This window comes from Papilio polytes, unplaced genomic scaffold (assembly GCF_000836215.1).
Source record: "Papilio polytes unplaced genomic scaffold, Ppol_1.0 DF823691.1, whole genome shotgun sequence".
NCBI classification, from domain to species: domain Eukaryota; kingdom Metazoa; phylum Arthropoda; class Insecta; order Lepidoptera; family Papilionidae; genus Papilio; species Papilio polytes.
The window spans coordinates 4743956-4759889 of NW_013525513.1; the positions used below are offsets into that span (position 1 = coordinate 4743956).

At 34.5% G+C, this 15934-nt stretch overlaps 1 protein-coding gene across 1 annotated transcript in view; it reads left to right on the forward strand.

The window, feature by feature from the left end:
- The first annotated feature begins 3723 nt into the window (after positions 1 to 3723).
- LOC106104329 (homeotic protein Sex combs reduced-like) overlaps positions 3724 to 15934 on the forward strand; it is a 31943-nt gene continuing 19732 nt past the window's right edge. Inside the window, exons 1-2 of the mRNA XM_013284352.1 lie at positions 3724 to 3987; positions 6572 to 7485. Of these exons, the coding sequence (XP_013139806.1) occupies positions 6726 to 7485 (760 nt within the window). The 5' untranslated portion in view covers positions 3724 to 3987; positions 6572 to 6725. The remainder of the gene's footprint in view (positions 3988 to 6571; positions 7486 to 15934) is intronic.

The following is a 15934-nucleotide window of genomic DNA, read 5'->3' on the forward strand; positions in this document are numbered from 1 at the left end:
CCATTTAAATGAAGAACGAGGGAACTAAACAAATGAATGCAGGAAAACAAAACAATCTTCGTTGCCGACATATCTACTTATCATACGGCATAGATTTCAAGATATACTAACCTAGGTAGTATTTAACGAACAGTTGTGAAACAGTCATGAATTTAGACTAATAACGGAAGCTATATTTTCCATCTAATTCCAGGTATAGTAAGTTCCTGTTAGAATATAAATGTTTCTTAATTAAACTTTGTAACAAATCTTATAAGATCCTATTTATGTTTTAAATATTTATGCAGCTAATCTCTCTTCTTAGTAATATTATAAATGCCAAAGATTGGCTGAATCCATCTTTGTGACTACGATTCTTCAAATGGCTTCTAGGATCTTGATGGAATTTGGCACTGATGTAGAACATAGTCTGTAAGAATATGTAGGTTGCTTAATAAGTTTTTTTTTTTAAATTCCGCGCGAACGAAGTTGCGGACGAAAGCTAGTTTACAAATAATTGTCAATTAACTATGGTAAAAACCTTATTACGGTACTTATATACAGCAATATAGGATTATTTTAATTCAAAAACAAGAAAAAATCGCACACTTTACCTGATAAAAGCAATCCCATAAGATTTCTCTTAACGAAATTCAAATCAGAAAAACAACATCACTAAATCATCTTCCGTACCCTCAGACCAATTAAATAGCCATAAACGATTTTCAAATAAACAAATTCCGTCCTTATCACATGTAGTTGAAAAGAAAGAGACAGCTGCGTGCACCCTTGTGCCATAAATTTTGTGGAAGTCAGAGAAGACATCGGTTATGTTATGAAGCATGTGCGTGTTTTCTGATGTCGAGATTATTAAGTCCTAATAAATTTTATGACCCTCGAGAAGCCAAGGTGTCACCAGGGACTTACAATAGTTACCTTATATTCAAACATCAGGAACTAAAACATGTATTTAGATCACTATTATCGTGTTTATTTTATTTTTGATTTACCTATAAATGTAGAAACGAGAATGATGTGTCATGACCGCGCGGTTCGTTGTCTCTGCCTACCTCTGTGCAAAACTGACGCAAATATATTGTTTTTGTTGTTGAAGACGTGAAACTGGCTGTACTTATGGTTAAATAAAGTTAGCGGAAGCACAGACCTATTATTCTACACTATTTCCACTTTCAAAGTTTTCAAAAAAGTCTCGTTATTAAGTTTTAATTGCGTTTTAAGTAATCAGTATCAAAATATTCAAAACTTTTTAAAAACTTTACTTTTGAATTGCTTTTTGTTAATGACTAATTAAATACAAGAAAGTAGAACTCAAACTCGCTTAATTTAATCTTAAATATAAATACGGCTTAATTTGAAATTTCAGAAATGTTAATAAACTTTTAGATTTTTTAAAACAATGATACGAATTAACATGTACGCGCTGCCGTGTACAAAGTCGTTAATTGAACGCGTTTAGGCATTTTCTAAATAATTCATCAGACGAATGCGCATCGTATAATTAGCACTTCATTACAATTAAAACCGCGTAAAACAAATGTCCATTATTAAGGCGCATGTGGACGTGATTTATGTTTTTAAATCATTTATGCCAACTAATACAGATTGTACAGACGTTAATTAATTAATTATGAAAGATACAACACTAGATTACTAGGTATCTGACGTACTCATGGAGCTTTAATAAAAATGCTTATCTTACAATACTTATGTTTAATATTTAAAAAGGGACTTATTTGTAAATCAAACAGAAAGATGACTACCTGTGCCAAACGCCGGATGAGTAAAAGTATTCTGTAAAGCTATATTTACTACAATTTGTCTAAGAAGGAAGTAAGTTCTTGATCCAGTGGATGCATTTAACTTCTCCGAGAGTATAAAAATAATGTAATAAGAACAATTATTAAGAAAATTCATATTAACTACAATTCTTAAATCACGAAGCAGGCATCGCAGGAAATCAGTGGAATATTTATTAAAAAATAACTTAATTTTTCGAATTTAAAGGATATAAATAAACCTCACTTTACTTACAATGTCATGTGTTCCTTGCTTTAAGTATCTTATATTTCACCAAATATAGGAAGGGTAGTGAACAAATATTTACATAAATCACCTCATTGAATACTAGTTTAACCTAGAAAATACTACGAATACTTCGGCGGATGTTTGCAAAGAAAATTCTACATATACCTTTCAGTATTATTATAACACTTGATTACGCTATCTACAAAAGTAATATATGAGAGACCATAGCTTACATTTTTTTGCTTTAAAATCATCGACTTGTAGGTTTTAGCCTAACGACTTTGATACAATTGATCTTCAACTCTTTCAATTGAGAAAGATATCGTGTTGATCCTCTCATCCTGAAATCACAAGAATACTTCGTTGACACAATATATTTTCATTCTCCAGCTATGTCGACCGCATCTGGTTAGTCATTTCAATCTTACACATTTTTTTTTTTTACACTTGGAGTAAAAAAAAAATGAGTAGCCTACGTGTTGTTTCAGACGATCCTCTCCATCCATAGTAAATTTCATAGAAATCCGTCGAGCCGTTTACGCTACAAACTCTAACAAACATTCATTCATCTAAACTTTCGCATTGTTAGTAGTAGTATGATTATTCTTCTATACTCATTAGTTTATTAGTATCTAGGTGAAGGAATATTAAATATTACTGCAGTGCAACCGTTTAAAACAATTCCAGGGTGAATAAAAATAGACACATAGTGTCGGTTATTTATTATGGATAGCGGTCGGCAATTTTTACTCCTCACAAAGATGTCGTGTCGCGTCCCGACTGATGCATGGCGAATGTCCGCTACAACAGACTGATACTAAGTACCGCGTATGAGGAATCATTTTAATTCTGCTCTTGATGGATGTGTTTGTGTGTTTGTCTGTTAGTTTTTGTGCAAATGAGACGATATAAATATTGTTGATATCTCAAAGGAAATATGATTGCAATCTATATAGACTTACATTAGTCATTATTAATTAAGGCTCAATTTTGAATACTAAATATGTAAGAAATAACTATTACTAAGTAACGACTTTTGTAGAGTCGAAGGGTAGTAAAAAAGAAATTAAGAAATGGAATGTCTTTAGGCGCTACGTCGTACTATAAGACAATCTTTGTCTCGTGTAGTCTAGCTCCTGAAAATTTTATTGAATCCGGACCTGGTGACAATGAATAGCAATACACAGGTAAGTATTCGAACTTTCAAAGAAAATTTACTAAATGTTTTGATTAGTTTATTTGGATATTCATTTATCTTTTATCACTGAATGTCTAAAAGGAAGTCAATTCGAAACTGTATCATATTTGATATCAATGACAGGTGGTGAAAGAACAATTTCGATTCAATTCGTCGAAGTGAATGGAAACATAAAGAAAAAATGTCCATAATTGCATATCGGCGTAGAATGAGTGCCACAAAACACGTAGCCGCCGATCGTTTACCATCAATAATCATCAATCGGTCCATTGAAATCCGATAGGTTGTGTTGCGACGGTGTAGGTACCCTAATTACGCTAATCGCTGTCAGCGGGCACGGAAGCGGGAGCGGGCGCGGGCGCGCACACGTGGTGGCTGGTAGCGGGCCAGGTGCCCCGCCCCCCGCGCCGCCTCCCGCGTGCCCCTCGCTCCCCGCACTGGCCCCGCGCGCGGCCAGCGCTCACCTCAGCCAGACGCGCGCTGCACTCGATGCCCGAACGCCGGGAAAACACGAGCCGTTTTCCGCCGCGCGCCGAACTTTCGGACATATATCCGAGCGCGCCTGATTCGAACGTTCAAATTTCGAAACGCGATAACATTCGATTCGAATTTTGAAATTAATTTTAAATACAATTTTTAATTCGTTATCTGTGTAAAGTGTCAGAATATTTTTTAAAACACTTGTGGGATGTTAATGTGAATTACTTTCTCTTGAATGTGTTTGTAAAAGTTATTTCTTAGTGTCAAATTTGAGCATAGCCGAAGTGAGTATATTAATCTTAAACATTTTTTTCTCGAGTATTATAATGTGCATTTAATATACTCTGTGTAACGAAGGCGCGAAGTCATAAAATCAAACCGTAGCGCAGTAAATCTTCTTGGACTTTGTGGATTCGAACTGGCCACTCGATGTGGCGCAGTTTATAATAACTCACGGCCCCTTGGCATTATTGCCTAATAAAATAAATGTTAATTGCGACAGAAGCACGCTTTCATCATGTCTGTTAGATTTATGATCTTAAAATGTTTTGTAAGATTCATACTACAACTTGTAGTCGTTTTCACAAAATACACAGCTTTTTAATTGTACGTAAACAACTTTTTTTTTATAAACGATGAACTTATAATTCTAATTAATTTAATTAATTTTAAACTAAGCTATAAGTGCTTAGAAAAAAGTAACTTAATCCTAGCAGATACTTCAAAATGTACATAAAAATACATATATGGAATTTTCTACTAGTGAAAACATTCGAATGTAATTTTTTGGTTTGTAATATTTCTAGAGCGCATAATTTTTTTTTTACTGAAGGATGTTGGTTATTTCGTCGTTAGGTAAATAAATATATACGTTTATTGCTAAGGGTATAGGTAAATACTCGTGTTTATTACAAACTTTAGATTAGATCAAGAAATACTTTTACTTACTATAAATGTATGGGACTGCATAGATAATGTTTACATGATTTTATATTCTCTCCTATGGATTAGTACAATAAAAACATCGCACCAAAAAATACACACTATAAATATTATATCGTTTCATCAAAGGATGTCGTGTTTGAATCCGCTTCAAGATGTTAGAGAAATGAAGTAAAACAAAAGCAATGAAATCTTTCGGCCCATTTAATTTGGACCGGACGGGAGTGACAAAAATTTAAAACTGAAATAAACCGAACACATGTCGTCTTGATGTCAATGCGCCACACACACGGATTAAAACTAGGGGGTAAGGGATATTAAATTGTTTGTTGAGAAACATACTTTTAGACTACAAAATCAAAATAATTTTATATACCATACTTTAATGCTATTATGAAAACGAAAAAAACAATATTTTATTACCAACTTAGTACTGAAACGCTACGATGAAAACACGGAACTTTAAGTACAATTTAAACTTAATTTGAGAGCTCTATTCTCTCATTTTAAAGAGTTTGGAGTTTTAAAGGAATAGAGCGTGGATCTTCTTCTTAGTTCAGAATGTCCAGGTATAAAATAAATCTACTAACATCCGCTAAGAAATTAGATACCTTTTTATTATATTCTGTCATATATTATTATTTTTAAAAGTCGAAATGTGTTAAATTGTATACACTATTTTCTTATTGTTTATTAACTTATTCTGTATTAACTAATCAAGAAGAAAAAAAATTTCGCGTAGAAAATGGACATAGTATTTTAAATTTTGCCAGCCACGTATTCTAGTTACAAATATGTTATCTACACTAATTACTTGTAATATCTATCTTTAACATGAAAAAGTATAAATCTGTTTAAATTCTTTTTAAAAACAATCTTCAAAAATGCCAACATTTAAAAGCCCCAGTATCCGTCGCAAGCGCATAAAAATAGAGTACCGGTCCAAAATTCACACATTTGTCATCGGTGCTGCGTAAACGACGAATAAATCGAATGCACAATGACTGCTAATTTGCTCTTAAAGATGTATGCATCGAGATACGTCCATAAATCGGGCGCAGTCACATTCGGCCTACCGCGCACACCCATAAACCTCCGCGGACACTTTTATAGCCCGACCACGTGGCGAAGCTGATTTTTTCCGCACTTGACATGTGTGCGCGTTAGACATGAAAGTCGCTTTATTAATTTATCGTTTTGTAATAGACCCCCGTGTATGCTATACTTCTGTTATGTGCGTACTTAAGATAGATTGTGTTAATTAAATATACCCATAATTGATGATATTAAGTTTAAGATGTTATCGCTTTAGCCACGATATGATTTCTCAACCAGATGATGTAGGCTTTCTCAATTTTGTTACTTCTGCCTACCATGAAATTCTAATGAACCAACTTGTTCTGTCATCCGTTTCGTTTAAGTTAGTGTTTAACAAAACATTTTTTAAATCATGCATATGATTACACTCATAATGCATAATGAAAAACTATTTTTGTAATGTTAATTTAAATACAATTGCTTTAACATGTGTCTGTACAACGTTTGTTCTTGCGCTTTAACATACGGTTGACTTGTGAATGCGCATTGACTTCATGCAAAAACAAGATTATTAAAACTAGCTATATTGTGATCGCGTGTCTGTTTTTCACACTTCGTGCATCTCGAAATTAAAATAGCAATCGAGCGCTAATTATAGCGTGTTAATTAACAGGGAACAACACACGTGAACACTTATATGAAATTTATATATGGCCTATTGTGTTCATACTACTCAAACGAACAATTTATTTTCTAAAACTATGTTACAAGGTAGACAATACAGAACACGTGCTCGTTCAATACCGTACATTTATCACGTACAATACCATAAGTCTTCTCTAACAGGATATCACACTTGACCAACTAATGTGTCTCATTCTATCACAGGTCCATCGATCAAACTCCGCTACGAGAGGACAATTGTACCGGAGCGCAAACGTCCGGAGCACTTAACATGTCCATCTAGACTATTCAACGCTCATCTAAAGAATGACAGCCTTCGAGTGAACTTGAGAAAATAGGCGAAAATAATCTGTTACCGATGAACGACCTAAATTACAACGCAGGGATGAGTTCCTATCAATTCGTCAACTCGCTGGCGTCCTGCTATGGAAACCAGGCGCCCGGGCGCACGGGAACGCCCGTGGAGCAAGGTGGACACCCAGGATTGCCTACGCCGGGGGCAGACTACTACAACCCAAACGCGGCGGCGACGGCCTATCCAAACACGTGTTATTCACCCCCGCAGGTTGGTCACCATTATCCGCAACATCCATATGCAACTCCAGCGACCGGCGCTCACATGCAGCCGCAGACGATGATTGACTACACTCAGCTACATCCGCAAAGACTCGGAGGTACCCCGAGCCATATGCACCAGCACTCGAACCCCAGCCCGGGCGCGCTCTCGCCTAACCTGTTGTCAACGACGCCGAGTCAGGCGGCAAATGCGAGCTGCAAATTTGCCGACTCAACCTCTACTACCGGCGTGGCATCACCCCAAGATCTGTCCACGTCTTCCGGGCCGGGTAGAACCTCTCCTGGATTTGGACCGGTCGGCCAGAACCCCGTCGGCAATACTAGCGCTAAGCTCGGCCTGACCACGCCGATTGCTTCGCCGGTGGAGCACAAGGCCAACGTTAACCAGAACATTTCCAGCCCGGCGTCCAGTACGTCAAGCAATGAAAGCAACGAAGCGAATAACTCCAGCTCAAACAACACAAAGAACTCCAAGGCGTCGAACTCGCAAGCGAATCCTCCGCAGATTTACCCGTGGATGAAGAGAGTGCATCTCGGCCAAAGTGAGTATCTCTTTGTGTTGTAATTTTCTTTGGTGCGCATGCCGAATTAATAACTGTATCGCCTGATCGTGTTCATAGAGCGCGAGAACAATGAATGGTGGAAAAACTCGATTCACACTTTTTTACCATCGGCGTGAAATCATTAATAGCGCGAGCTTCCTAGTCTTAGCCGGCGTCGAAACCACGCCTACGTTAAAATCTACTTTTCGCTCTATTATGAAACGATTCATCAATTGGATGCCAAGGTGGAGACAAAATAAATTATATATCTATTTATAAAACATTAGCATGCATTACTGTCTGATCAATATGGATGTCTGATGGATGGATTCCATAATAAGGCGTAATGGCTTTGTTTGTTGGCGGGCGCTTACGGCGGAGCGTCGAACACTTTTTTTTCTTTTTGACTCCTAATGATGAGGAAAGTGCGCCGTCACCGTGACGTTGGATTTAAACTTCTGGTGTTAACAGTGAATCAGATTTTTTGATATAGGTTAATCTGTTTTTAATAGTCCACTGCTTTGGAAAACATTCTTGTAGTTATGTTCTTTTTAGACTTTAGTGGAACTTGGTAATAGCATATTAGAGAGACGACTATAACAGGATCATATGATGATCCTACATGAACTAAATTAATTTATTTTTAAACTTATCGAACATATTTGAACCTCTCAATAGTATGTTTTCTATTTTTATATCTCAACATAGAGTAATGTAGTGTGCCAGTGAGTTCGTAGTTTAGTCATCATAGACAACGTGTTAAGTCGTAGTCAACTCAGTAGTGTCAAAGCAATTAAAAGAGAAATAAAAGCGTTGGAAGTAATAATAAAGAACATGAGACGTACGAACGCAACGGCTGTCGCGTTAGATGTCCTGAGATAAAGACGGGCGCAGATGTCGCACGCCGTTCCGGGAATCTCGCTGACACACTATTGTTTTACTGACGTTCAACACGTTCTGACCTTGCCAAGGTTTGTAAAAAATCATTAGAATGGTTCTATTTTAGTTGTTTAGAGATAACACACCTATGTATTACACCGCGCGTTGAGTATCCGAAATCAGTCGAAAGCAAAGCATTTTAATTCGTTTACAATGGTTTAAATAAAGAAATGCGTATTAAATAAAATCAACCCCATACTATTCATAATAAAGAATTCAATAAAAAATGATAGAACGGTCAGATATACATTAGTAGGCATTTATCATTGATTTACTTTTTCACAGTTTTAAAGTCATTTTCACTCCAGAAGCACCTGTACAAGAACATATCGCTATTTCTGCATTTTAAAAGACTATGAAAGGGATGGCTACATGTTTTCTAGTGGCAATGAAAATGTGACGTGTGTATTTGTTAATTTTGAAATGCTTTCGACCTAATGCCTATTTTTCCCCTGTTGTTTACCTTATTAAACACTTAAAAGATAAGATCGACTACGCCTTAAATAGAAGAAAAATACGTGTTCATTGAAAAAGATAACATTTGTTTAATTACTAGCGAGCGGTTTATCTTTTTACGTCTGGAACTTAACATTGGCTGAAATCGATACGTTAGAATACTGTGGAATTTTATTTACACCTTCGTGTAAAATTAAAACTAAAACGTTGTAAATTAAACCATTAATTAATCAATTTCAAACGAGAAACGATAAACACATTTAAATTTTATTTGAATAAAGTGCCATGCATTTTATTTTAATTACATAAAATGTAGAAACATATGGGTCCCTTTGTATCTTAAATCGGTTTGCAAAGAATATTGTGCCTATATTCTGAATCAATTTTCTTCAAGTCATTTACCCAAAGACAATTAAGTATTCGCTTGTTTTTATTTCTTTTAGCGCGATAAATGTTTTTGTTGAACATTAATCTTAACTGTTGATTTTACCCTTCCCTGATTGTAAACTTCTATGCGACGATGTTTAACGTTAGAGAGTCTAATTGATTTAGGTAAACTTGAAAGCATTCAAAGCCAATTGTTACTGTAAGACACCTTGATTAGCGATTTTCAGTTAACAAACTGTTCATTTTCATAGAACGTAGATAGCTTAAACCTATCTATGTTGAATTCATTGTAGGTATATTATCTTGCATAAAGAAGCTGCTTTTCAGAAGCATAGCGAAGTATGGTAATAAAGTTAAAACGGGGCCGTAGGTCGATTCTTTCATGCCCCGCGGCCATTACTCAGGACTTGGCGCAAGTGGCAGCGACCTAGAGGTATGCGTGTCGATCCCTAACAAACACTCTTGTCGCTTTATTTACATTCAGTGCTTATAAAGTTAGATAACAATATTGTAACTTATAAGGATAGATTTTTGTTTAAAATAATTTCATAAGCATCAGTTCTATATTAACCTTTTACCCGCCAATTGCACAGGCGTTATTATAACGAACGCTAAAAATGCGTTCATGTATTTCTGCATAGGGCAGCACTTGTAAAGCGCGACGCTTTTTAGTACTGTGAGATCTGGGCGAACGAAACAAGAGTGATTTTAAAGCATTTTATAAGGGAGAGCGTTAAAAATACGCCCGTGCGAATGAAGACTTCAGGCTTGCGTAATATTATTATATTACAGGTTTGATCCTTTGGGCAATTGTTAAGCATGTGAAAAAATGTAGAAATAAATCTAAGTACTTGTATTCAGGAAATATTTGTGAAGTAACTCTATTTTGTAGAAAAATGCTATTGAAAGTGTTAATTACCGAATTAGACATAATCGCGTGACTTTCTTTTACAACTTAATTTGGAACAAATTTATGGTTTCGTTCTTGATATTTGGTATAAGGAATGCAACCACAAAGTACACTAATTATTTAATTTTGCTCAAAATTTTTACTACTATATTATGTAGTTTCAAATATCAGAAACTCTATAGTTATGAAAAACGATCGTCGTTTCATTCGATTGCTAAAAGCCGGGCTATGGGCCTTACCGTTTAGTGCAAATCATAGGACAGCTACGTCCGGAGGGAAGTTGACCCCACGAGCTCACCAATTATGTCAATTACCCATCATGAGATTGAACTGTGTTCAGTAAACTATAGACGGATAAATCGATGATGTAACCCTTATATTACAAGGTAAACGTTTACTTTAGGTTCTAACATTGTAAGCAACTAGTTCTTAAAAATTATGCAGATGTTTGTATACGTTAAGCTACTCTTTGCTAAACTGAAACTTTTTATACGTAAATACTACTGCTGTAAAAAAATTTAAATACATCTTTGTCTTCGTTTTTCAAATGTATTGAGAGCGACAATAATATGTTTTCATAGAATAGTTGCGACAGTGAAAGCCTACAGTTACCATACAAACATTAATAACAAATTCAGTTTATTCCGTTCTCACATAACTTATCGTTACGGATTCGTTAAAAGCTCCCGCGACAAACAGGATATCTCGCTTGATTCAAATTACATGCAAAACTTACCTGTGCCGAGATACACTCCGGCGGCGATTAGTAAATAAATAACAAATTAAATTCCAGTAAAGATTAGCGGCCGAGTCGTACATATACATAAATCAAGTCGTTCAGTCGCGCCGTACGCCGTAAATTATGATTCAAATAATATTATGGTAAGGCATGCTCCGTGCTGTTCTTAGTTGGCATGTTTCAAGTATAGTTCGGAACAGTAAACCGCTTTTGAGTTTTAATGAACGTGTTCATTGTTTTATGAGACTTTGTAACTTTTGCATTTCAATTCTAAATAAATAAAAAAAGCAGCGAAAACAACGCCATAGTATTTTCTTTCACTCAAATCTTAATAATATTATAAATGCGAAATTTTAGATGGATAGATGGATGTTTGTTAGAGTTTGTAGCCTAAAGGGCTAAACGGATCTTGATGAAATTTGACATAGACGTAGAGGATAATCTAGAAGAATATATAGGCTACGCATTTTTGTTTTGTTTTTAATTCCATGCGGACGGGATCACAGGCAAAAGCTAGTATTTAGTAATATTTTGGATAGCAACTATAATTCAAAGTTACTGTTTCCCTTACGCACTATAATAACGTATAAGTACTCACAGTAATTATTATTAATTTAAAACATGTGAGCACTGACAGGAGGCTTTGCGATAATTGAACAGAATTACCTAATTGATTCTTTGCCTGGGTGGTAATAAACAGAGTCGCATTACTATGTAATTCTCTCTCAACCGTCATTTGCATAATAAATGATGATTGAAGTAATCAACACGGTTGATGCATGTCGCGGCTGCTACTTCACTCGCGATACAAATATTTATGCTAAGAATTGGCTTTCGTACACTGTACAAAAAATTAACAAAGATGATATTTTAAACCTTACAGTTGCTATTTTTGACGAACATTTTTTTCAATAGTTTCGACCATATAATACCTGAAATCGCACGGAGATATATACCTTTTTAAAAAGGGTTCACAAACAAAACCACTTAAAGCTTACTGGTATAAAATAAGTAAATAAAAGAGGTATGGGGAGTAGTCAGGCGGAGGCGTGGTCGACTCTCAGACCCGTGCGATGGCGACGATGATATTGCAGAATTAGATCGCCTGCGAAATCTGAGAACCTCTAAACAGTGACGTCACTACGAGTTTGTGCACCAATTACTATTAAATAACTACAAAATAGAAGACATTATTTTCGTTTTTGACGCCCTATAATCAGATAACTCGATAAATACTTATTGAACTGTAGAGTATGACCAGGTCTATATGCAATAAATTGTTTTGATTTTTTCAAAAACAGTAAAAACAAATTTTAATCTGTCAATAATTTACTACAAAATAGTATTTCTCTAAGACATGGGATATAAATAAAACAAAGTTCGACATCAAGATTCCCATAAGCCCTTCCTTACTCCCTCGAGACGTTCCTCTTTCAATTATTGATGGAAACTTTTAGCCTTGTAAAATACAGCTAGAAAAGGTGCGGTTGCGGCCTCACTATTAATTTTTAAAAAACTAGGCAAAGTGTTATTTTCAAAGATTAGTTTATTAAGTAATTTGTTACAAATTTAAATAATTTTATTGCAATTGCAACTTGGTCTTTTAAAAGTTCGTTTTAAAGTTGTATTTCTAATTAAAAATGTTTGTTAGAAAAAATACTGGTGAATGTAAATAACAAACAGGTGTATAATGTGAATTGATCTATAGCAATGTCTTAGTATTAATTAGAATTCTACATAAAATTATTTATTCGTTTAGTTTATTTTATAAAACTGCGTTAATTAACCGTATTGTTTTATCTTATCTTACTAATATTATAAACGCGAAAGTTAAGATGGATGGATGGATGGATGGATGTTTGTTAGAGTTTGTAGCCTAAACGGCTGAACGAATTTCAATGAAATTTGGTATAGATGTAGAGGATAGTCTGGAAGAACACATAGGCTTTTATTTTTAGAATTCCACGCGGATGGAGTCGCGGGCGAAAGCTAGTAATAGATAATGACACTAAATTTAACTTATAGAAACCAATATGATTTTTTAAATAAACTGGTGTTGCAAAACGTTATTCATAGATCTGCTTTCTTTTTGAACATTGACTAGTCAACTTATTTTAATATGTAAAAAATATGCATAGAAATTAAAACAACTGTCACAAATAGATTGACTATCAAAAAATTCTAATGAGGTTAATAAAGGTTAACAAAATGAAAAAATTAATAACAAAACATAATATATTACTACGAAAAAAGCGTGAAAACTTTATTTTATTCGTATTCTTTAAAAATGTAGTAGCCAATATTATGACTATTTTTATAAAAAATCTGTTTAAGCAACCATTTTAACTTTCCTTTCCTTCCTTTAAACTTCAAAACCTGTTACGTTCATAAATTGTATTATGTTTAAAAGTACGAAAGTTTCACAAGTAAATATATACCCAATTAAAATTTAATAATTGAAGTTCTCGAAAGTGCAGACCGGTTTAGTGTGAGGTAACGACCCAAGATGCCTATGCTAATTTCGAATATGCAATATGCACAGGCTACACATGCGCGCATCAGTGGTGCCCTTATGAGGAACTTAATCAGTGTCTGAACGGCGACACGGCTTATTGAAACGAAATTAAAACACTGAGCCTGTTTTCATTACAGCAGTCCTTGTCTTCGTTTTATTATTTTGCAAATGGCTTCTTTCATGCTAGTTTTAGTAGATAGATATAATGATAGAAGCGATACAATATTAGTAATGCCATCCAGTTCGTAATAATATATTTAATGTTTGCTTTATCTCTCGGTGAAATAACTAGTGTACTGTCGAAAGCTCACTCTATACTTCCGACGCCTACGTAACTGGATGACTCAAATCATCCAGTAACTATTATAAAAGTTTAGTTTAATCTATTTAAGGGGGTTATAAAAATATATCTGCATATTTCTTTCGAGAAAACCTATCTCTTCTAAGCTTAATAGTAATTTAATCGACAAATAAAAATATTACTTTACCTAACTCTGGCTAACTGAGTTGCGAAACACTGAAACCCACTCTTTGCTCAAAACGGGCTCGGATCCTGTAATACAACAAACCCTTAGATTACGCATGAAATGGAGGGCATAATATTGCAAACAAGGGGATAATTAAAGATATTGGTACTTACCAGCTGGGTGCCAACCTCACCTTCTGCAGGTGCCTGGTCTCTGATGGTTTCAATCGAGTCAAGTGTAGTTCTACCTAGTCTATAGGCGCCAGCGATGCTGCCTGCAGATGCACCTGTGTGCATCGTTATTGTTCCAAAGGCAAAACGAAAAGGCAAATCGATTTCTTTCGCTAACAAAATTAACATGCCCGTTGTTTTTCGCGACAACTACTTCCGAAACTTTTAACTCTTTCTCTTGTAACCGCTCGACTGGGCTAAACTTAAACGAAATTTAAACCATAAGTTGTGTCCTTGTATAGTTAGACATTCTACCATATGGTTAGTCATATTCAAATTACATTAACCACTTATGTAGCAATATATAAACTTTAAATATAACTAAGACATTTACCGTTTCAAACATAAACCCTTGCTATCAAAAATACATTGAGTTGTAAGTTTGAAAAAAGTAAAAACGTTACTTCCGTACGAAATAAAAATACAATGGCCATTGTTGGATCAAAAACGAAGTAAACGTCTCAATCTCATGTCCGAAACATTAAAAAAAAACTTTAATAGTGTCATTGCTGTCTATATTGATATAATGGTAACACTGCAATTGTTTTCGAGGCAATAAATATCTTTTACAAAAGATTTCGCGGTTTACACAAAAGCTAAACGGGCTGATAAACATTTTTTTTTTCAATCTCAAGCCAAGGAACCAACTTTCCTGCGGCGGTGCGGCCTATAAATATTAATACAATCAAATGTTTTGACGTGGACCTTTTTTAAAGCTTTTATCTTCTACCTTCGCTTATTTTTTGTGCGGTTCGGTTTCATTTTTATTTCGTGTTAATTTGGGCAGTAAAGTCAGTCTTTTAACAGATCGTAAAGTAAAGCATCGGGGACGGCGCCAGGTGCCGATTGGGAGCGTTTAGGGCAAAATATTGCAAAAATTCTACATGTAAACATATTAAATAGTATCTTTTCTTAAAATTAAATAATGAGTTTAATACAAAAGTATTACTATTTTGACCTTAAATTAGTAAAAGTTCGTTAACTAATATTACACAATTTGAATAGTTCCTAACAAAGTTAATGTTCAATAACTCATTTATTCAGCATTTTAGCATTTATTCAGTAAATGCTCAGTCTTGATAACGAAACAAAATTAGACATACATTAGGTTAATAATACTAAGTTTTATTTAAACATTCAAACCGTAATAAATTTAATAGTGGGCTATAAGTGATTTTAAAATATTGCCTTTGAAATTACTTTGAAATTAATTTACAAGAAACAAACAAGCACAAACTGTAAATATAGTTAAGGTTCCGTACATTATAGGTATTGTAATTCTTTAAGACTAAAATTTTACAAAAATACGCAGGTAAAACATGATAAGCGTTTTCCTATAAAGCTATCGTATTTAAAAATATATTTCAATTACATTTAACATCAATGTAAGCAAATTTAAATAGGTATATGAACACAACTTGACTAACAGTAAACTGCCCAATCATAATATCAGTTTGTTATAGCATGCGAATTTGTTTATAATTTCCTCTCATATAAAACACCAACGTTTAAATTATTACTAACAAAAACACCTTAAATATTCCGCGGAAATTAATAAGATTTTAATCATGAAATGTTTTAAAAGCTACCAATGAGCAGGTAACTCCACAACATTCATTTTAGTTATCTTTATGAGCTGAGATTTTAAATACGTAAATTAGCATAACGACGATTACTCACACTATATCATTAATTCTTAAATAAAAACATAAATCTCTAATACTGACTCTAAAGACTGTAGAACAAACACCCACTAGTTTATGCTTCGAATGTTATTTGTATACGATTATGAACTTTAATCCAACG